Source organism: Centroberyx affinis, unplaced genomic scaffold, assembly GCF_046629955.1.
Source record: "Centroberyx affinis isolate AG114_WGS23_722 - 3 ecotype Tasmania unplaced genomic scaffold, CSIRO-AGI_Caff_v1 ptg000576l_1, whole genome shotgun sequence".
In the NCBI taxonomy this organism is placed as follows: domain Eukaryota; kingdom Metazoa; phylum Chordata; class Actinopteri; order Beryciformes; family Berycidae; genus Centroberyx; species Centroberyx affinis.
This window is the reverse complement of record NW_027279216.1, coordinates 160,042-183,556: the sequence shown is the minus strand read 5'-3', so window position 1 is coordinate 183,556 and position 23,515 is coordinate 160,042. Positions and strand designations below refer to the sequence as shown.

Sequence of the window (23,515 nt, the reverse complement as noted above, 5' to 3'; positions counted from 1 at the left end):
TATATTATCAATAGTGAATATCATAAAATGTTGAAGGTGCCTTTCAGGTGGTATTTGATGCGGAGCATGTAATCATAATACATACATTATGATTGAATATATCTGATTTGTTGAACTGTCTTTTATTTGATCATAATGTTTGATTTATAATGTTTAGCAAGTTAAGACAACCTCTCTTAGAAGTGGAATTTAATGGACTTTAACGGAATTCAACTCCTGTTACCTGTCATTCCAATTCAATTACAATTTTATTTCATGGGTGCAATTCCAATTCCAATTGGAATTTACCATGCATTCTCAATTAAATTCATGAATGGCCCCAACCCCGGTACACACTGTGTGGCAGAGTAACCCTGCCTGAATGTCACACTAACACAGGAGGCCTGGGCTTGAATTAGGTCACCCAACTCAAGATGGAAATCTCAATGGATTCTTGAGTTTTTACACACAGCCAGACAGATCGCCATGACAAGATAATGTCCTGCATACCATGTACCATGGTGGTTGGATATAAAAAAGTTTTGTTTTTTTTCTTACTCTGGTAGCAGCGTTTACCCTTACTGAGACCCCAAATATTGAAAAATGTTAATATTGCTCTGGATCATGTGGATTCCACCTTTGGTTGACTTTTGTTCAGTTTGACTTTTGTTTAGCCAGTTTCATCACAGTAAGATGGACATCTCTTTTTCAAATGAGCCCTGACCAAGAAGTCGTGCACAAAGATGCACACTGAATACATGGCAACAAGAAATCTAAACTGGACATTCTCTGTTTTCCTGGATGGGATTTCCAACATTTGCCCAGTACAACCCTTCTAAACAGGGGACTGGGAGCAAAAGCTCCTCCACATAAGCTCTAAAGCCCCTGTCATGACCCCAAGGTTTTCCGCTATAGAAAACAAGACAGGAAGTGTTATGAGTGGTTGAGTGTATCTTTCACTGTAAGGGGCAGAAGGGTGTGTCCTCCTGGTGTGGTTGAAACCTGCTCAGCAGCTTAAAATATATGTAAATATATCCACTCAGTCAAACCATGAATGTCAGTCATAGGATACCAAACAAACCCCAATGTTGAATAATTTTGCTAATTTGCGGTCAATGTTATTTCATCTTTATCTATTTATTCATTCATTCATTTATTGATCTAGCTTCATCTATTTAATCTATGTTCAAGAAGACAGACACAACAACTCACCTATGACCTCGACAATATGACGTGAATAACGAATCATTTTGTTCACGGTTACTTCCGATTCATAGCGTCCACTGTCTTGGTGAGTGAGGTCTTTGATAATGAGCTCTGCATTGGACCAGTCCAGGACGACCCTGTTTTTGTACTTGCTGTACACCCGCTGCTCGCTGCCATCAAACTCTACCACTTTGTCACCGTCATGTTTCCACAGAATATGTTCAGGTTGTCCAGGGAGGGTTGGGATCAATATGACCTCCATCCCCTTGCGTCTGTATTGTGTACCTTCCCCTGCAACTGGACACAGAGACAGGGAAGGTGCACAGATTCTTACCAAAAACATGCAGCACATGTGTTAAAGAGTTTAATACATTTAAGGGTTTGGTAATAACAGATTAAGAACTTGGCATTTTAAATGAAATGCACATGATTAGAGTAAATAAAATGAAATGGATTAAATTATGCTTTGGAGTCTTTTCTAGTCCATCTCTTCAGAAAACAACTTGTAATATTACTATAATACATTTTAGAAGGATAGGCCTACTATACGCCCAGCACAGCAAATCGACAAATTATATTACAGTGACACCATGGAAAAGAATAAAAAAAATACCATTAAGTATGATAAGGTCATTATAAATTCACGATTGTGTACCAGACACTACCTAATGGGATATTATAGGAATGCTCTATTATTTTTTATTAGGGGTGGCCGAAAGATATGAGCTCGTTTACTCATACAAAGAAAACTTGGGATTAATTATTAACTTTACTATCCCTGAACTTTGTGAAATACTTTTGGCCAGCAGTAGCCTATTAGTTAGGCCCGATGCCACCCTGCTATGGGACAGTGCAGTGTTGTCTATCCATGTTTAAATAACACTGCACATTACACGTCAAAACAAATCTGTCAAGCCTCACAAAATCAGCACACCAGGTCAAACCACAGACTCACCTAGGTAAGAGAAAAAAATGAAAAAGCCCAAGAAACACCAGAGAGCCATGGCAGAGGCGAGGAGAAACAGGAGCAGCAGTCGTGCAGTTTTACATTTACTTTCACTTGTTCATCCACGCGCAGCGTTGCTTCGGTAAATAAACAGGTTAACTGTCGTCTTTCCTGATGGATTAGTTGAAGGGTGCTATTTTTTTTTTTTAATCGAGCACGTTCAGACACGCTAATAACAGATCGCTTTCGAGCTACCTAGAGACGGGTAAACGAATTAATGGGCGAGGTTGTGGCTGGCTTCACATTTCAGCTGGTGAAGTGTCCCGCAGGAAAGGAGAAAGTCTTACCTGCCCTCAAGGAACACCGCTGTCAAGCTAGACGGCAGCTAACGCATTTCATTTCCCGTCCATCGATTTTTCCTTCAAAATAAAAGCTCGGAAATTCGCCATTATTAACAAAATATGTGGTTGTAGCCCACAGCACAAATATGATGAATAGGCTATGTACAAAATCATTTGGGGAATTTGTAAAGAACGATGCAATTTTGTTGTATGAAAATCTCACGTGTAAGTCACTTTGGATAAAAGCGTCTGCCAAATGTGAAATTGTAATTGTAATTGTAATTTAAAACAATTTAAATTGTTTGCCAATCCAGGTAGTCTAGCATACATTTCATATTTCTCTCTATTTTAGCCTACTCTTTAAGCCACTCCAAAATATTTTTCTCCCCCTATACGTTTATTCTTTCCCCACTACGTCCCCTCATGGCTTCTGTACCCTTTAGCCTATAATACATTTCGGACTGCCTTTGTTTTTTCTGCAGTATACTCACTTAGGCCTACTGTAAGTTATGACAAATTGTTTGTCACCATTTTATGAAAATAGGAGGCTTCCTGGGTAATCAAAAATGTCTTTTGTGATTCATGTAGAATGAATCACAAAAGACATGGGAATTTAGGTGGGAAATATATTTCTCGCTTAAATCAGTATGGATGTCTAGTCCTGTCTGTATTGTATTGGATGCGATGCAGGTGGCAAAGCAATTTGAGAACATTTGCGTAAAAAAGCATAAAACCTATTTTTACTCAACACACTTTTTCAATTAGGTACTGTTTGATCTTTTAATTTCTGTATCTTTTATCACTGAAAGATTTGTACTATACGTATCAGTAAGAATTTTATTTTGAAAAATCGACATCGGAAGTTTGATCGATTGACATCATGGTATGCCGGTGACAGGTGGATGTCGCCTACTAAAAATTGTTTTGTGGTTATTTGTTATGGATGTAAGGAATAGCACACGAGCTGGTGTTAAAATAATTAAATGTGTTATGGTAGTTTGTGTCTGACCATCCAGAGAACAAGTATTTCAATCCATTTTTTGTTTTGTTTTTTGTTTTGTTTTTTTGAATGATTGATTTATTAAATATTGTAAGTAGAAGTTGTTTGCAATTGTTAGCAATGGTAATGCAGCACATCATAGGACCAGTTAACTAGGATTTGCAGTAATTTAGACCTAGTAAATATTTCAATTGCCAAAATAAGGACAATTCACCACGAGATGGCAGCATTTCCAGACAAAGAACTCAGGGACTTTTGAATGACTGTAGCTTACATTGATTTATGGGGAATAAAAACTTGAGTATTTGTCTTTAACATGACTGCCTTATCTATTGTGGGTATATGTATATGGGTGCATGTGTGTGTGTGTGTGTGTGTGTGTGTGTGTGTTTACACATATGTGTGAGTGTGAACCAAAACATCCTTTTTTGCACTTGGCTTTGCATGTTTCTTTTTTTTTGCAATTAAGGCGGGCAAAACTATCTCTTCATTGAACTGTTATTACTAAAATGTTTCACATTTAATATTTATTAGTTTAAAATCACATTTTATTTCTCCAGTCACTGCTGTAATATAACAAAATTATTGTTGGTATGGTGATTGAGTCCTCATAGTATAAGATACGATGCAACACTGGCATTGGCATTGTGATTGGCAAGATCCTTATTATCACAGCTTATTAAACAGTCAAATGAAATGAGCATTGTACGGAACATGAAAAACAAGTTTATCTCTCACTCTCAAACACTGCTCTCTCTCTTCATTCATCGTTTCACTTCCATTTTCTCACTAACATACAAACAATAAATCCCAGGTTGCGCAAGCCGGTGTCATACGCAGTTTGCAGCAGGCGCTATTCTGTGTATGTGTGTGTAGGACTTCATGAGCGTTACACTGCCATGATGTGAGACTCCTAAAGGTAAAACACACTCCTCTGTCAGCACCCCGCTGGTGGTATCCCAGCACATCACAGTGGAGATGACTTGGTTCTTGTCATCACGGCCCCCGGTGATGAAGAGTTTGTTGTTACAGGCAGCAAGGGCGCAGCTTGCCCTCTCGCCCAGTCGGGTCACGAGGGACCAGGAGTCCGACAGGGGGGAGTAGCAGTACATGGCGTGCATGGCACCACCTGGGAGCAGACATCAAATGGGAGAGTTACCATGTGAAGTTTCATTTCAAAACGCTATATATACATTCCTGAAATCCCTAAGTCAAGATTTCAACAGATGACTCTACTTCTTTCATAAGCAAAGGTCTTAAAATGACTCACAACTTCAGCAGTAACCCAAAATGTCCACTGCTTTAGTGCCAGCAATTATTTTGTGAGAGTAGGTGTCAATTTTGTCACACTGAGGACATCTCATTTTGGGATCAAACTCTTTATTTACTTTAACTGCATACACACACACACACACACACACACACACGCATCAACACATACAAACTAAACCATAAAATAAAGCTTTCTCTCCCTGACTCATATTCTATTGTTTTTGAATGATCCCTCACTGCATTATGTCCCGCCCCAACATCCTGGAAACACATCATCAAGGAAGTAAAGATGCCATTTCATGTGGCCTTTCACGCCACTCACCAACTACATAGATGCGGTCCTTGAATGTGACTGCGTTAGTGCATTTGGCTTCGATGGGAATGGACGCTCGCAGCTCCCAGCAGTCTGTCCCGGGCTCCCAGCACTGAACCCTATCAGTGGCCAGCTTCCCATTAGGCCCGCCCCCAATCACATAGATCCACCTATCAAAGCTTGCCGCAGCAAAAGAGCTCACACCTAGCAGAAGAGGTGCCACCTGCAAGAAATACAGCCAAACAGGCATGGAAGTAAGGCTATGTGAGTTATAATGTTGCTGATTAAAAAGCAATACTACAGTAATTAATATGTTACTTACACAGTATTAAATAAATAATGTACATGGCTATGGGCCCCATCCAGTAGAAGAAGAGCATGTGCTTAAAGATGTCAGTCTCAAAGTGGGACATTATTACCCGCTTTAGAGGAAGATTCAGAAATTCTCAGTGAGGGCTGCATTTTCATGTATCAGACAAAACCACCAATATTATAGATTTAAAACTCTGGTATGTTTACCTGTGTCCAGCGATTGTGAAAGGGATCATAGGCCTCTACGCTAGAGAGTCTCTGAACCCCATCAAATCCGCCAAGTGCATAGACCTTCCCTCCATGAACTGCCATCTTGTGTCTCCAGCGGCCATTTGCCAGGGGCTCAATCTGGATCCATCTGTCCAGAGCACCATTATACTTCCAAACCTCATGCTTTGTCTCTTTGCCTCCTACAACAACAACAGCATAAGAGAGAACTGTAACAAACCGCAGACCAGCTGTCATCCCAACAAATCTAAAAATGTTTTGCTGAATCTTTAGTAACACTTAGCAGATGCAGCGTGATGATTTCTGTTGCAGGCACTTGCACCTAAAACTTTAAGGAAGTAGCGCATGACCCTGCCAGTAAATGAGCATGACCGAGTGTCTGAGCTGTACAGCCATAAGGTCAAAAGAAGGTGAAGGTGAAGGAATGAGGTTGTGAAAACAAATCCACCTCTAGCGCACAGTGTAGATATTTCTTCTATAACAGTTAAGGAAACCGGTGCCGAGGTGTTATTTAGTTCCTAAGTTGGGAAACACCTAAAACCACAGCCACTGTTACAGCAGATGGTGTCACCCCTTCCTGTTGTTTCTGTTGAGTTGCACATTATGGGCTAACTGACAAAAAGTTCTGTCTGAGTGAGAGGAAACTATAAACATGTTCTATAACAATCCATGTACATGCTGAGAAGACGCATGAAAAAAATATACTTGATGAGAAAATACATGAAAACCATAATTTGGCTGATCCTTAACCAGTAGATGTTTGATTGACAATTTGTATTTTATCTGTCCTGGGAGGAGTCAGTCAGCGATATTTAATAAGCCTTTGTGCCTATTAAAATGTGAAGACGCATTAAGTGGCATCTCTCACCAGATATATACACTTCATTGCGGAAGGTGATGCAAGCGAACTCCACCCATTTCTTGTTTTGGGACTCCTCCTCCATCTCTGTCATGGGCAACTTGGCGACCTCCAGCCGACTGCGTCTGAGAGGGTCCAGACAGGTGACGGTGGAAATGAAGCGTTCATCTTTAGTGCAGCCACCGATGATCATGAACACCTCCGATAGGAAGTGACGCACGCGGGGTTTGGTTCGCTCAGAGACCACCTGCAAACACATGACACACATGTAATGCATGTTACCACATCAGATATCCACCATTTGACAAAGGTGATACCTACTCATACTAAATGCCCTCATAGCATCAAAACAAATTATGGACATTTTAAAGGATAGTGGGTAAAAAACAATACACTTTTGCACTTAAAGGACCACTTACAGACTGAAGCCTCTATACTATATTGAAGGTAATGATGTTTTCCAAAATAGTCAAATACCATTTTGGAAAAGAAGTCTTCATATATCAGATAAGAGAAAACCTTCTTGGTCTCCCCTGCACACTGACCTCCCTGCCGGACAGGTGATAGGTGCGGGCCTCCTGCATCAGAGGAAATGCCTCGGTGCAGCAGCGAATCAGCTCATCTGACTCCACTTTTTCCACAAAGAAAGCCGGCTCCAACAGCGGCAGTCGTACATGTGAAAGCAGCCTGGCCAGTAAAGGGCAGCGTTCATGCTGCTGGGCTCTCACCCAGCGCATCAGCGCCTCAAAAACACACTCCTCACACGTCACATCGAGGTCGTCCCTCTGCAGGACGCTCTCCAGAGCGTCCGCTGGCAACTCCAGGAACTCCTCCTGCTGGACCACCTGGGAGAACTCAGAGACGATGTAGTCCTGCGCCCTGGTCCTCAGAGCTGGCAGGGCGTGGCTGTCCGCCAGATGCAGGACCCCGATACAACTCTCTGGGTGGAGAGACTTGCTCAGAAAGCCAGAACATGCCTCCACCACACGCAGGAACTACAGGGGGAGGACATGAGCACATCCAATGCAATTACTTTCAGCCAAAAACTGAGGGAGCACACTGATACACACATATTCATAGACACTAACTGAAAAACACACACAAACACACACACACAGACACACACAAACACACACACCTGGCCTCCGCACAACCGGTTGTGTGGCCCAGCTGTGTTGTTAATTTGAGCCTGTATGGAAAGCTGATCCAGAGTGTAAACAACTGGCCAACTTTCACTTCCCCGTCTGACTTCTTAGAACAACTCATCTTTAACCCACTATGATGTTTGTGACACTGAGTAGGGGAAAAACTCAACTGCGAAGACGAGAACAAATTGAATATTCTAAACAGTCCCTAAGTGGTTGTTAAACTTGCCAAATGTGGTCCCTTATAGCTTCGCTTTTTGACTGTCATTAAATGACATTAATTAATGAAATTAATGATCTTCTACCCTTTGGATGCTTTTTAATTCCAGTCCTGTAGTATAGCGGCCTACGCTCATGTCTTTGATACATCATTTGTTCCAACTAACTTCTGATAAAACTTCAGTAACGTTCACTGAAAATGCAGTGAATCTCTATTACACTGTATAAACAACAATGAAAATTTGTTTTTTTGTAATCAATTAGAATAAACAACATCTTGGTTGATAAGAATAGGGTGTTAACACCAGAAAGTGGTTCATATGGCAATTATGAGCCATATTAACACGTAATTATTTTGAACCTTTTATTATTATTGTTATTATATTTTATTATTTTCTTTAGAGTGGATCTATTCTTAATGATCATTTATAATTTGTGTTTGTATGTTATTGATATGAGTTCAAGTCTAACAAGGAACTCTCTGAGTGGAAGACAGCAGATGATGATTAAAGATGCGAGAGAGCAAACTAATCAAGTACCTTCATTTAACTTCCTTGACATTTAAATTGTCACAGCAAGCAAGTTACAGTGTTTTAATCAGTATTTCACCTGGAACTGACTGGCAGCCTCCAGTATTCTCTGGACATTGGTGTGTGTGATAATGGTTTGGCTGGTGTAGGTGTAGACCAGGAGGGAGCGCATCGTCCCACTGTCCAGCCCCTTTATCTCCACACGCTCCTCATGACTCTCCTTTAGACCGCTACAAAACATTGCCCTAAGGAGAAAAACATTCAGTCAAAACCAAGCGATCACATCCCAAAACAGATCTATGGGACTACGTTGGATTATTTGTACCTGAAGTAGTGACTGGCAGCAGCGAGTACGGCTCTGTGGCAAGAGAAGTCCTGTCCTTGAACACACAGTGTCACGTCGGTCAGCTCTCCACTCATACGCAGCGTCTCCATCCCTCTCTGTAGCTCCACAGGTAGACCTCCGTCTTCCCAGCACAACTCACTCGAACCTCCCACATTCCCCTTCTCCTCCTCTAGGTTGGAGACATCACCAGGCAGGGGCAAGGGACAGTCTGTAGTCCTCTCCAGCGAGTCACTCATCTCCACGCCGAAAGCACATCAGCAACACCGTCATGTGAAAGTCACTCTCTCCGGGGGTTTGAAAAAACACGGTTACGGCATCCAGCTATGTCAGGTGCATTTTCAGTAGGAAAAAGACATAAAATACCCCCATGAGGTCTGTGCATGTAACAGTTGTGTGGGTAGGAGGTGTTGATTTGTCTTTCCTGTTTTCTACTGACTTCCTATTCCTGTTCTTATTGGTTCGTGATTGGTGGATGTCCATTTTGTGGAACATATGTAGCAAGGCTTGTTTTCTTCATAGCCTACTTCCTCTTCTGGAGTCATGTGAGGCTGTAGCCTGAGCTGAGTGAATATCCCCTAATTTACCCAGTATTCCTTATTTCTGAATTCCTTATTTCTGAAAATACAGGCCTGACCAAATAGTTACTACAACTATTTATTTTTTTTGCATTTTAACCTGCTTGGAGTACAAGTGTCACTGAAGTTTTTGATCACTGAAAAGTACATTTTCAAATACTTTCCTATAATTGTGTAAACTGGCTCTCACTCCTTGTATTGTCCTATGTGGTAAACCCCATCCATCTGGCACCATCTGGGTTAAAACAAATCATATAAAGCCTGAAAATACGATATGATCTAGCCCTGTCCTACAGTGATTCCTTTGTCTACAGGAACGTGCACACTAAGCCAACCGGTGCCCAGACACCTGCCTGGTGAAAGTGCCCTTTAAGCCTAACAAAGATGCCACATGCCACACCCATACAGCATCAACTTAATTGTAGGGACTATAGTTTGCTTTTATTTTGAAGTCCAGCTTCCATGCATGCGGATAGGCTATTGTATGGGGAAAGATCTCAGCTAGTAGAGACAGGCAGAATATAGGCTTCCCCATACTTTATTGTTTTTACATCGTCATGAATATATCGCGGGGAGAAAGACACCGCACAAGCCATCCCAGTAAGTCAAAGTAACCCTATAAGTGGTCGTTTTCGCTGGTAAACTTATTCTGTAATTAGCTAATGCGTAGATGTCACAGGTCACACCCTAGCTTGCCTGGCATCCCATGGGTACGGCGCTGTTTCCATGTTAGTTCCAGATTCTTTTTCGCGGCTTGCTAGTGGTGCGGGGCGCGGGAACGACTCGATTTTTCCGAACGTTGTTTTTTGTGACAAGCTGGGAATGTTCACAAAGTATTTTAAAACTACAAAGTGTTATGTTAATGATCATCACTATCAATCATCAGAGAGTCTGTGTCCTATTTAGTAGAGAACGTGTGTTAATGGTGGCCCGAGATAATTTAACAATGTGAAAACCTGGCCTGAAAAAGCCTATGCTAGGGGACAGTACTTAAGTGGTCTATATGTCACTCATAACCCTCAATAGTTTTAAAATAGCCTACATGTTGCAGTATCAGTGGCAACAAAGCATTACTAGCTAGTCACAAAAAAACGTTCGAAAAAATCGATTCGTTCCTCATTTGCACATCACTAGCCGTAAATAAGGAGCTATTGGGAAGTAACTTCCTTTCGGGTCTGACTCGTAGGACTTATAAACAAGGTCGGACTAGGAGGCTACAGAAATGAGCAATGTCTACTTAAATCGGTGCAGATTGTGAGCCAAAATGCTTAAAACAAACAAACAAGCAAACAAAAAAAATAACAGACAGTCAGCCAAGCCATTTCAGTGCTGTGCAAGTTTGTGCGTGAATACGCATCTCTGTAAACGCTTGTGGCGGTTAGAAATTGGCTGAACCAGAACAATACACACATATCGAAAGTTGGCACCGTTCACTTAAACTTGTTTCGTCCTACCGACCGAACAGGTGGGTAGGGCCAAACAAAACAATTCTCCAGTCACACGTTTTATAAAGAATGCCTGTGTTCTTACTCACATACTTAAGAGCAATGGTTTGTGAATTAGAAGTGACACAGGTTTATGTTGTTCCACCAAGTGGCACTATTGCCTCGTTTAAAATAAACAGTCTACCCATCCATAATAGGGCCATGAGTTCTTTCGGGACCGCAAGCCCGTGTAACTTTAAGACAAGTGTAATTGTAAGAGAATGTATTTATCTAGAATGGAACAAAGCCATTTGATAAGGGAACATTTTCTCTGACAAGTATTCTCCCACCACACATGCTAACAGGCATGCACATTATTGACACCTGTAAGTGGCAATGACTGACTTTTTTCAGTTGCACAAGTGTATTGTATATGCAGTCGCCAGGAAACATTTCAGACTTCCTCTCGGTGTATAGACAGGAAGCATAAAGCCAATACAACCTCTCACAAGAGACCGACAGATTCACACACAAAGAGACCGCTCACCGAATGAGCTTAGTCACAAGTGTAACAGTATGAGCGCTGTGTAATTCATCAGGTTCAGGATGAGGCGTTCCCTGCAATCCGTTTGGGCCACTGTGCTGTTCTGCCTGGGTCTACTTACGAGTCACTGTGGTAAGAGCATTAGTTTTGCACATCACATGAAATTCCTGCATTTTTATTCGATTTTGCTGAGTGGCCATGTTGAGTGATAATGTGATATACCAGTGGGTGCAAAATATATAGTTCTCATGTAGAAAATTGAGATTGCTAAGATCAGTCATTTGAGAATATTGAAGTAAAAAGACCAACCGAAAGAAGCTTGTTATCTCTGTTGAGCACATCTTAAGTGGAGCATAATTGTGTGTCTGTCACTTCACTATTGTTCCATTTTCATCTTGAAAATAGACAAGGTAGACTTGATGGATCTGACACATCTAAAAAAGGCTTACTGTACTTTTGAAATTGTATTTTTATATTGTTATAAAATTGTATTTTGCAAAGCTTGCTGTGGTGAAACATTGTGAAATATCCCTGGCGTAGCTAGGCAATAGGAAATGATTCACTTCTGTTTACATCTCACACTATCTTAGACACAATTAATTTGTTCTTGACACAGACAAACCCTGCCATTGGCAATTGATTTCCATCAAACTGGAATAAGGCAACAATGATTATTCTTTACATTTTTGAGAAAAAACAAACAAAAGTTTTCCCTACTACCAGGCCATGTCCTTATACAACATGTAGTGAAAAAGATTATACATATTAGACATATTATACACAAATACTATATGTTTATATTGTAAACAATGTGCAGTGATACTGATAAGGCTGCTATGGAGTTTTGCCTGCATCTAAAGTGTAACACAACAGTGCCACAGAGGAGGAGACTCTGGAGTCTAACACTTGTTTCAAACGTGATTGACACTTGAAGCCACAGTAACTAATTTTTCAACATCTGGATTCTGTCTGTAATTTAGGAGAGGCCAGAGTGCTAACTGAAGCGCAATCTGGCCCTCTTTATCGTGTGTTGGGCTACCCACTCTCCATCTCCTGCAATGTGAGTGGCTTCTCCAATCAAGATACCAGGAAGGAATTTGAATTCCGTATGTTCAGACCTGAGAATGGCAAAGAGATCAACATCATCAGCACCGATGACCAAGACTTTAGCTATGCCGTCTATATGAAACGTGTGTTTAATAACGAAATCACTCTGGAGCATGTGTCGCCAAACTCAGTCCTCTTTAAGATAAAACATCTGGAGGAGAAAGATGAGGGGGATTACGAATGCTTTGTAATTAACCCAGAACAGACTTACGATGGAACCTACAGTGTTAAGACCACAGTTAAAGGTAATCATCTTTTCTTAATAACCAATCACCATTCTTCACTAGCTCTGAAGTTAAAATGTTATGGCTAGGCTTAAATATTTGCCACAAATTTCTTTCAGTTTTATTCACCATTAGAATTCTAAACCTAATTCATTCTAAGTCACTGTATTGCTGTTTTGTAAAGCAAGAGTAAACGGTAAACAATCTGATTGTTAAAGAGAAGCTGTATCTAATTTTGATGTCTTGGTCTTTTTCTCCAATGTGGTGCCATAGTGATCGTCAACTCCCTAATCATTTCGTCACCCGTGTCTGCCTCTCTGAGCCATGATGAAGGCGACTCGCTCACTCTAACGTGCCAAGCTTCCAGCAACACCGTCCAGCACACCCATCTGTCTGTTACCTGGTATCTCCATAAAGACGGGGAGGACAATGCCCGCCCTATCATCTCTCTGGAGAGGGATTTGACACTGAGTCCGGGGCAGGGGTTTGAAGGGCGCTACCAAGCTGGACTCATTGGGTTGGATAAGGTGGGAGAGGCCACGTACAGGCTAAAGATGGCTCAACTGGAGCTGTCGGACCAGGGAAAGATCTACTGCCAGGCTCAGGAGTGGATCCAGGATCCTGACCGCTCCTGGTACTCTATCGCACAGAAGAGTGCAGATGCAACCACCCTGAATGTCAAAGCCAAAGGTTGGAGGCATCTCATCATTTGATTGCTTTTGTGTGTTCTGTGTAGCACACACTCCTGTGTGATATGAGTTGTCATTTGCACATTATTTCGTCTTCTAAGTGTAGTTTGTGGGCCAAGTGACAGGATGTGTGGTATGTTTCTGATCTCGCTGTGCTTATTTTTTGTCTTGGTTAGAGGTGGTAGACAAGGGGTCTCTGGTGGTGAGAGTCTCAGCACAGCAGGCAACTCTGCAGGAGGGGCAGGAGCTGTCTTTATCCTGCAGTGTGGACGCTCAGAACCTGGCTGAACGGTTCTTCTCTGTAGCCTGGCTCCGGGAAAATGTGGAGATCACCCGTATCGGCCCTACAGGGGTTGTGTCTGTGGGGCCGGAGTACAGTGGCCGAGAGAAAGAAGGAGAGCTGAGGGCAACCCGGACCGGGAACAAAGATCACCGGCTCATCCTGCGGCCTGTCAGAACCCAGGACCAGGGAGAGTATGTATGTAGAGCATGGCCTCAGGACAGAGGTGCAGATGGGGCCTTCACACAGGGAGCAGCCCAGGACTCCAGTTCCCAGCTGGTCACCATCTCACCCACAGGTCAGTCAGCACCTCAGCCCACACTGACTTATAGAAATATAAAGGAAAAAGCACAATTCTAGACATGCATTAGACATAACACATACACAACCACAGACACACGCAAACTTCCTCTCAAACACATTCACACGGTCTGCCTGCTATACATAGATTCACACCATGTCTTGTCTGATCACAGAGAGTGGACTCTCAGTTGAAATGGAAAAGAAGGATGTCAGTGTTAATGAAGGTGACAGGCTGAAGCTCACATGTAAAGTGGGCGGGGTCAAGGGTCAGCTCTCCGTCACCTGGGAACACAAATCGCCACTCTTCAGCAATGTCATCAGTCTAAGTCAGGAGGGGGTGATGGAGGTAGGAGAGGAGTTCCGACAGCGCAGCATCATGGCAATGCGTCCAGCAGCTGACACCTTCAGCCTAGAGCTGAATGAGGTCAGACAGGCTGATGCAGGTGTCTACCAGTGCACCGTGTCTGAGTGGACCATCACAAGCAACGGCAAAGTCCAAAAGACCAACAGCCAATCACAGACTGGCACTGTGTCAGTCGTTCTTACGGGTAAGAGACATATTTTTATTATGTGTAGCTAGCATGGTATATTGTATGTTCGACATTATGGCACTGTGTTGGCGTTTGTGTCAACAAATTCTTGTAAACGCAATAACTTAAGAACAATATATGATAGAAACTTCATATTTACACCAGAGATTCCCCCTATAGAGTAGATTGTCTGATTAGATTTTGGAGCTCCTTGCTGCATACATTTGCATATTAATGAGGAAAACTGATTTTCTTGAAACTACTATAACCCCTTAATGCTTTACGATGCAGAGTTCATATTAATATCACCCATGTGTTATGTGAAAACAATTGTGTTGACATAGAAATATTTGCTAATTAATACATGAATTTGCTGAATTAATGACCTAATTAGCATAACTGGTAATGTTTAATATATAAGGGTGACATTAGGTGGCTCTTGTTTTAAAGAAGGAAATAAGATTGTGAAACTTTGTGCAAGGTAATCGTGTGTAAAAATATACCTGAAAGCAGAGACAGACAGTAACTTCTCCTTTCTTACTAGCCACTGCTAACTATATTATAATTGTCCTACAGAGTCCTTTTTAAAAGTGTCTCTGAGAAGTCGCAACACTTTAGCGACTGTAGGAGAAGAGGTGGAGTTGCTGTGTCGGCTCAGAGGGCCACGCCTGCCGATGACGTTGACATGGAGCCTGCAGCGTGAGAATGCCTCATCCCCAGATAACATCCTGACACTGTACCCTAATGGTAACATCAACTGGTCAGGAGACCAGCGCCGCTACCAGGTCAAAACAGAGAGCAGTCAGAATGAAGTCTATCAGACTCTGCTCATCATGGGTGCAAGCCACAGGGAGGCGGGACGCTACCAGTGTGAGGTGTCTGTCATCCTGGAGAGCAGATACAAGAAGCTGCCTCCTTCCAACCTGCTGGCTGTGATGGTGAAGAACCCAGGTATTGCTGATGTTCATAATGTTCTGACTCCTGTGTTTGTGTGTGCATTGTGTTACTCTCTCTTCTCACCATATATGACTTAACTCTTGTGTCTCCCTCTCTTAGTGAGCGAACTCTCTCTGACCTCCAACCCCCCTGTGGAAAGAAACATTAACACTGACATAGACATAAAATGCTCAGTTATCAAGGCAACCTCTCCCTTGTCTCGCTTCGCTGTCACCTGGTTGGTCCAGCACCAGGCAGGGAGCAAGACCATTTTAAGCTCCAACCGTGATGCCGTGGTAACATTTGGAGCCCAGGTAGAGTTGAGCCATGGGCAGCGAATCAGCATGAAGCGCAGTGAGGGTCCTAGCTTTGAGTTGACTATTCGGCAGGCTTGGATCGGGGATAGCGGCTTGTACATGTGTAAGGTGGTGGAGTGGCTACAGGATCCTCGTGGCCAATGGTATGAGCTCCCACCAGCCAGCACAACCACAGAGCTACACATTATTGAGCCAGGTAAGTTGCTGTATTTTATCAGCTCACTGAAAGTGTGTGCAGATTTAACAAAACGCTTACACAGCAACATTTAACTCATACCATTATAAATGAAAATAATTTGACAGAATATTGAGTTCTCCATTGATTTACATTTCTCCTCTCTGCTCTCTCATTCTCCAGCCAATGACTTGCATTGTGTTAAGACGGAGCAGCAGACCAGCTTTAACTGGTCTTGTTGATGGTGTTAAGTTGTTTGCTGTCTCCAAGTCCTTATGTGTGTCGGTTCAGCTTTAGCCTGTTCTACTTAACTGTCTCTTTTAACATCACTGTTTTTATTATGTTCTCTGTATCTGCATTCTTAATCCCATTAATAATTTGATTTTAATTGAATTTAATAATAATAATAATAATAATAATAATAATAATAATAACTTTATTTGTATAGCACTTTTCTAAAAACAAAGTTTACAAAGTGCTTTACATACAATAAAACCCCCCAAAAAAACAACGATGCAGAATTTACCACAATCAAATAAATAAAACAGTTGACTAATAAACATAAATAAATAAAAAATAACAAAAAAAGGAATAAAAGGTAATACAGGGGATACATGGATACAAATAGAAAATGAACAGACATGCAACTAAACACATAAACTAAACAGATAAAAGTGAACGTGAAGAAGAAACAGAATAAACGATAAAAAGGAGATACACTGCCATTCAAAAGTTCAAAAGCTTAAAAGTTTAAAAGTTTGGAGCCCCTGAGAAAACTCCATACCCCCGAAAGAAACCAATGACTCCACCTGCCAAGGCAGCACCAACCAATCAAAAAAGGCATAGCCAAGACACCGACAATGCCACAACCCACTGCCTCCACTCCAAACAACTGCTCCACTCTCCAAACCCCCCGCCCATCAAGAATACCCCACATACAGCAATGACAGCCCCATAGACCCCAGGCACTCCAGCCGCTAAGCCCCGAGACATCCAGTGGAAGTCCCACCCCATGTCCCCTGCAGCACCCGACACAGGCGCAACCGGCCCGCAGGGCATTTAATTGACTTGCCTGGTTAAATAAAAGTCTAATAAAAAAATAAAATAAAATGTGTGTATCCGTCTGTGTGCTTTTTGACAGAGAATAACCTGACCATTGTAAAAGACGATGTGATGATGAACGTGACCGGATCCCAGGAATTCGCCATCCCCTGTCACATCACTACACAGTCAAGCCAATCGTCTGTGTTCCAGGTCACATGGTTTTGGCAGAAGGAGTCAGGGATTGAACAACACCCCATCTTCACAGCCCACAGAAACTCCACCCTGCAAGACAGGGATGGGAGGGGTGAGCGGCTAAGGTTTGGCCATCCTGTCCCCAACCACTTCAACCTTACAGTCTTCAAGCCAGTCCCTGCAGATAGTGGCCTGTATTTCTGTGAGGTGGAGGAGTGGCTCCTGTCTCTGTCCCAGGGCTGGAGGAAGGTGGCAGCGGAAAAGTCAGGAAAATTGACTGTCAGTGTTTATATAGAAGGTAAACACAGAATGATGTGATTTGCAGTTGCTTTGAACAAATAGTCTGTTGTTTTGGGAAATCAGTTTGTAAATCTTGTGAAGTAACACCTTATTGCTTCTTTGCCTTCAGGAGGGGATGTTGAGCCAGTATGTACCCAAGGCATCATGGTGGGTGTTTTGACAGGTGTTATCATCTGTTTATTGGTGGTCGTCTTCCTACTGGCGCTGAAGGTATTCCAGGGCTCAGGAGCAAAGAAGCCAGATGATTCTCTGTGGGCAGAGGAACACCCTCTGAAGCCCAAACCCAGCGCAGAGGACTGAACTTCATAGACCAGAGGAACAGAGGAGAGGAGAGGAGAGAAAATAAGAGAGGAGAGGAGGAGTGGAGAGGAGAAAAGAGGAGAGGAGGAGTGGAGAGGAGGAGAAGAGAATAGAAAACGAGGAGAGGAGGAGAAGAGAAGAGAAAATAAGAGGAGAGGAGGAGTGGAGAGAAGAAGAGGAGATGAGATGTGAGAAGAGAAAATAAGAGAGGAGAGGAAAAATGTAGCCTTGGTATTTGTGGAAGGATTATGTATTGATATTTTATCATACAAATGTTTAAATTTTTTTATAGTTATTTAAATCATTAATTTGTAGCTTGTAAACTGTAAGTTTGAAAGAACTTCTGAGGTAGAAGATATGATCATGACTTCAGAAGCACTGTCTCTAGCAAAGTTTAGTGATTCTTTTTGAAATGAATCTGTGATGCTGTTTTATTATAAATGTAGTCTAAATGTTTTACTCTCAGTTGGGAATCTTTTTCCCCTGTTGAACTGATGAACTTCATTAAACCGATAAAATTAAAGAGACACTTTTAACTTTATTGCCAAAGCTTATTTGCATAATCACCAGATTCTTTCTGCCTACAATGGACAGTTGAGCTAGACAGCTGCTCAACTTTGTAGGTTTACACTCACAAAGTGACATATTCTGATAGATTTAGCTTTAGTCAACCGATAAGTCAGCTTCACAGAAAGAGAGTGTGAGTTGGCTATGCAAGAGAAAGAAAGATATACTGTTATCTGTCACAAGCATGTCATTGACAGGGAGGAATCAGAGTAGCATGTCAGGCAGTCTAGGGGAGAGGGAGCGAGACGCGATGTGGTAAGATTTCTTCTATCTCAGTGTATCACGATGGCGAGACTACCAGGAAATGCTCTGTGGTTCTGCTGTGAACACAGGATGGCTCTGCGGTCTGCAAATCTGTTGAAATGTGTCAAGTGTGAGTCACCGTATCTGTAAGATGTATTCACGCAATGGAAAGTTTTGCTTCAGTACATTTGCTCTCGTGACGTTTTGTTTTTACTTTACCTTGTTTTACTCATGATTGTCCATCTTTTTTGATGACTCGCTTTTTCATGCATTAATGCATAAGTGGTTAGTATACTTCAGTGAGTGTGTGCTTACCGTATGTGTATTTCCACGTGCACTTATGTGTGTGTGTGTGTGCGTGAATGCAAATCTGTCTGTCTTAATGCCGCTTGCTGAGTTTTAACAGATGTTGCTACTCAACAAAAATGGATGATGGAATGTAGACTCCCCCAAATTAAAGTAGAATAAAGTAGAGAAGCAGTCCCTCTCTGTCTTTCTCCCTCTCTCTCTCTGCATCAGCCCTATCAATGTTTAACACCCCATCTGTGTGAGAGACTAGAATAGAATCCATTTTGTCCTCTCATTTTTGAGGAAACATGCCTGGACACCAGTTCCCTTCCATACAGAGAAAAGCTCTCGTCAGCTGAATGTATATCAGTCATGTACAACTCGAGGTAAAACCAACAGTGGTTTCCTCAAGAATGTGAAAATCTAAAGTACAGTGAAGAACTTAAAGGCTGAGTGTAGTCCTTTTGGCCCCAGAGAGAGGAGTAGTTCTGTCTTTGGTCTTTGAATTATGCCGGCCCTTCACAGTCTAGTGGGCTGGCTCCCTCAGAAGAGAATACACTCTTAAAATCTGCCTCTCAACTTTACTGTAATTCTGCTCCCTCGTGTTTCCATGGCAATGCCTGGCAGAGCAAACAATGAAACATTGAATTTGGGAGGCAAATCAATGATTGTGTCTATGCAGCAAATACTAGATGTAACTGGGATACACTGGCATGTACAATGGCAGCCATGCTAGTCCCTCATCTTGCAATTTTTCCTGTATTAGTACTGCAGCAGCCTCTGCAGCCTTTTCTATTTCAAATGGCAAAAACATGAGCATGAACGTCGTGACCTTGGTATTATAAGGTTCTATCTGACCTTTTTGTCAAAACTGAGTTGGTCGCATTAACCTATTCTATGAGTGCCTGTTGACATTTGTGTGGTGTTATTTTTTGAAAATAATGATTTTTGAGTCTGTAATTTCTAAAGCAAAAGGACCCATCTCCATTTAACTCAATGGATGCTGAAAACTTTGAAGCTCAATATCTCAGAACTATCCTGAAGGCAGATAGAACCTTATAATTCTAAGCTCACGCATTCCTTTTGGAGGTGGCACTGTTTCATGTAGTGCATGCAGTGAAAAGTGGGATTTCTAAGACTACATGTATAATCTTTCCCCATCCAGATGTCCATGAATTCATGGGTGTTAGAAGGCATTTGGTTCTCAGTTTGCCATGCATGTATCTGGATGTTTTGGCCGGTTTATCTCCATTCCTTTGATCTCAGTCCAGATCTGATTTGGCTTTAGGCTGCTGGCCTGTCCCTCATGTGCCGTGAACTCACTGGCTTGATGAAAATTTGTTGTGTAACATATGAGCTACCACTAACATAGACAAGAGCATGCGCGATCTTGTAAGTGCGCACCACATACATAGACAAACAGGCACACACACACAGGTACAGTACACATGTACAGACACACAGAGACAAAGAGAGAAAAAAGAGGAAGAGAGAAATTGATTTTGAAAGGCCTTTGCTAGCACATTCCAAACACAAAGAACAAAATAGATTAAAAAACAAAAAAATAAATGGCACAATTAATCAAAGTTAGCCCCAATACACCCTCCTCGATGACAGAACACAGTGTTTCAGCAGGAGAAGGGACGGCAGAGGCAGAGAGACACTCAAGCTGCCATCTGCATGAGTTACATAATGCCACTTCTGAAATCTGAAAAGTCTTTTATGAACCACTTTTTGCCTCCTCACCTCGAATCACCGAATCTCTCTGCTTATGGCCTCAGCTCCTCTCTCCCCTCTCTTCCGCCCTGTCTTGCCTTTGATATTCCCTTTCCTCACAGGGAGAGACACAGGCCTGACAGAACTGCCTTCTGTTCCTTGGCTGAACCAAAGGCTACATGGTTTTACTGTCTCTGTTGCTCTCTGTCTGTCTGTCTGTCTGTCTGTCTGTCTGTCTCTCTCTCTCTCTCTCTCTCTCTCTCCCCTCGTTGGTCGGCTCGTCATCTGTCAACACTAGAGGGGGCCATTGTTACCCATAAGCACAAGGAGACAGTCAATAGATAAAGGTGAGCTGGAGTGAGGGTTAGTAAGTATTTCAGTGCTCAACAGTCACCATGGCACCCATTCTGAGCATCTGATTTCTAACACGCACAGCAACTCACCCTGTCCTATGACACAGCCAATAGATTTCATCCTGTGCCATCACCAGCTGATATGAACTCTCTTGGGGCTGGGTACTCGGAGCTTGGTGGGTAAGTGGGTGGGTGTGACAGTGTGTGTGTATGTGTGTGTGTGTGTGTGTGTGTGTGTGTGAAAGAAAGAGAAAAAGGAAGCTTGATGCAGAGATAAGTGGAGAGACGGTAAGAGATGGCGAGAAGAAGTGAAAAGGGGGTTATGAGTTTCTATGTGTGAGATTCTGTTGTTTTTTTTTATTATTGGATGGGTGTGTGTGTGTGTGGGGGGGGTGATAGTTCACAGGATGTGAGTGTGTGATGTGATGGCACCCACAGATTACACAATGTCACCTAGCAGCGTTTGATGGCACGACACCCCAGAGCGAGCTGAACTCTTTATCCAGAAGCATCTTCACACACACAATTACAGAGAGAGAGAAAATGATCACACACTTTACCTCATTTACCCGACCCCAACCGCTAAGCACACATACAGTACACACACACAGACACACACACACACACACATATACCATCACGAACAAACACATACATACTCCTCTCTAAACTGTACAGAGCTGTCTGCCTTTTCTTGTTGAGGCCCGATGGTTATCCCTAGAGACAGTGCTGGCTTGTAGAAGGAGCTGGAGAGTCCAAAACAAAGACAGCTTAAATGGTGCAATATGAAGTAATAGCCTGTTCTGCTCACTGTCAAGGGAGCTCTCAAAAACTCAGAGCTCCCAATTCCCTTTCACCGCTGTATTCTCACACGCTGCATAGATGAACACCCCAGTGCTGCTTTATCCACCAACCTACTCTTATCATAATATAGCTTACTGAGATTTGATCTTTTCTGTCTGTTTCAGTTAATACTCAAGCAGTGTTTGGATGCTGAATTCACTGTCTTTGCTCCCAGAGATGTTTTTTTTTCTCCATTATGTATGTACAGTATGTGCGTGCAAGTGCATGTGTGTAACTGTATGCATGTGCCTGCATGTTTGTGTGCGTGTGTCTTCATGTGTTTGTGCATGTGCTGTTGCAGCTACCTCTAATCACATTTGCAGTATGCTGTGTGTCACATCTGACAGACACAAAATAAAGATTATGATGAAAAATCTCACCTTTCATTTTGACAGTTTCATGAAGCATGTATTGACTGATGTGTCATAATGAAATCAGTCTTGATTTTCTTTGTATTTGTTGTAGAAAATATTGCACCAGTAGGCACATGAATAAAACAATAAATCTTAACTGACTCTTGATGGAGTTTTTTTCTCCTTTGTCATTCCTTCTCCTCTATCCTCCACGGACCACTCCGTTTAACAAGACAGTGAAGACATCCCATCCCACTGACAAACGAGACATAGATTCTCCATTTTGGGAATAAACGCAGCATACTTTCCTGGGCTGGTAACAGGATAAACAAACATAGTGTTGATGCTTGTTTATAGGACTGCAGGGGCCTTATCAAAGGTTCTTGACTGCGACTGCTGCCTTCCTGTGGTGCGAGCCTTGCAGACTCTCATGGCCGCTACCGTAACTGTCATCATTCATAGTAGAATTATTCAGAGTGGCTCTTTAATAAATCATTGGGCATTCCTATCAAACAAATACTAGTGACAGCAACATGCGGCCAGTATGAATAACTGATACGACTAATGCTCTGGGACTTCACATGCATCTCATTGGCTGGCGGACGACAAGGAGAGCAGATGACACACTGGCAAGTACGACCTGATTCAAGCATCGCCACGGCGGCAGAAGTCAGATGAAGTTTGAGATGTCGGCTAGAGCAGGACTTTTAATTTGGCACAACTGTGATTTCTTTTGACTGAAGTTGGCTACGTGAACTGTCCTTGGTGAGAAAATGGGAAAACAACAGTTAAGCTGGTTCAAGATTGTTTGTGTACAGTTTGGCTTTATCTGATCTCAACACCGACGGAGCCTCTGCGGAGAGAAGAGGCCTCTTAGCTGAGGGATGAGAGCAGAGGAAAATGTCAACTGCTTCCAAAACATTCGCTCATGGTATCTCAGAGTACGGGAGCAAATATAGCTCTGCAGCTATCGAGACAGTCTATCAGCGGAGGCCAAGCAAGCTGCTAATCAGCCAGTATATCAGCCAGTACCACTTAAGGCCTTCCTCACATCCCGCTGCCCATCACGGCCTAGCCTTCAAAATTCCATTCCTGCTTTTTCCTGGGAGGCAGAGAAGGGAGAAATGTCACGGTCAATGTGACATTACTCACACTGCACCTTGTTGTAGCATCTGCCTGTGGGAGGAAGTAAGGGAGGAGGCATGAGTGAGAGCAAGAAAAAGAGATTGCTCCTGCTCTGCTGTTCTTGTTGGAAAGCTAATGGGAAAACCCAGCACGAGACACAGTGTCTGTCGCTGCATCTTCCTACACACTTTATTCACAGCATGTCTGTATGATTTTGCTTTCATCTCCTCCTCCTTCTTCCATACCTCTCATTAGCAGTGGCTTACATTTCATTCTGTTTTGCCTTATGTGTCTCTCTCCCTTTAGAGATGTATGATAATCTTCTTCTTTTTCTTCGTCTCCTCCTTCTTCATCTATCCTCTAACTTGTAACGATAAGCATGCATGCGCAC

General features: G+C 42.5%; 2 protein-coding genes across 3 annotated transcripts; one reads left to right on the top strand and one right to left on the bottom strand.

The window, feature by feature from the left end:
- Positions 1–3,577: 3,577 nt before the first annotated feature.
- klhl6 (kelch-like family member 6) lies at positions 3,578–9,084 on the bottom strand. Its single transcript, XM_071518370.1, has 7 exons — positions 8,676–9,084; positions 8,430–8,595; positions 7,002–7,451; positions 6,466–6,703; positions 5,577–5,779; positions 5,067–5,280; positions 3,578–4,601 (listed from the first exon to the last, which is right to left on the bottom strand). The coding sequence occupies exons 1-7, from the start codon at positions 8,930–8,932 to the stop codon at positions 4,303–4,305; spliced, it is 1,827 nt and encodes a 608-aa protein (XP_071374471.1). The 5' UTR covers positions 8,933–9,084; the 3' UTR covers positions 3,578–4,302.
- Positions 9,085–9,750: 666 nt separating this feature from the next.
- On the top strand, positions 9,751–22,155 carry LOC139643188 (immunoglobulin superfamily member 3-like). 2 transcript variants are annotated; one of them, XM_071518368.1, is made up of 10 exons: positions 9,751–9,871; positions 11,295–11,371; positions 12,220–12,591; positions 12,844–13,260; positions 13,436–13,837; positions 14,016–14,390; positions 14,949–15,323; positions 15,429–15,821; positions 16,942–17,334; positions 17,446–22,155. In XM_071518368.1, exons 2-10 carry the CDS (start codon positions 11,302–11,304, stop codon positions 17,634–17,636), a joined length of 2,988 nt encoding a protein of 995 aa, XP_071374469.1. In that variant the 5' UTR covers positions 9,751–9,871; positions 11,295–11,301; the 3' UTR covers positions 17,637–22,155. The 2 variants fall into 2 exon arrangements, with proteins under 2 accessions (XP_071374469.1, XP_071374468.1); XM_071518367.1 differs by lacking the exon at positions 9,751–9,871 and having other exon boundaries at positions 11,223–11,371.
- Positions 22,156–23,515: the final 1,360 nt, after the last annotated feature.

Bases quoted from the DNA above. Each gene is read 5' to 3' on its own strand.
- klhl6 (XM_071518370.1), bottom strand. From the start codon at position 8,932: ATGAGTGACTCGCTGGAGAGGACTACAGACTGTCCCTTGCCCCTGCCT. The intron at 7,452-8,429 runs GTGAAATACTGA...CTCCCCCTGTAG, and splicing joins AGGCTGCCAGTCAGTTCCAG to TTCCTGCGTGTGGTGGAGGC. The intron at 4,602-5,066 runs GTGAGTGGCGTG...GTCTGCTCCCAG, and splicing joins GGACCGCATCTATGTAGTTG to GTGGTGCCATGCACGCCATG.
- LOC139643188 (XM_071518368.1), top strand. From the start codon at position 11,302: ATGAGGCGTTCCCTGCAATCCGTTTGGGCCACTGTGCTGTTCTGCCTG. The intron at 12,592-12,843 runs GTAATCATCTTT...GTGGTGCCATAG, and splicing joins TGTTAAGACCACAGTTAAAG to TGATCGTCAACTCCCTAATC. The intron at 13,838-14,015 runs GTCAGTCAGCAC...GTCTGATCACAG, and splicing joins GGTCACCATCTCACCCACAG to AGAGTGGACTCTCAGTTGAA.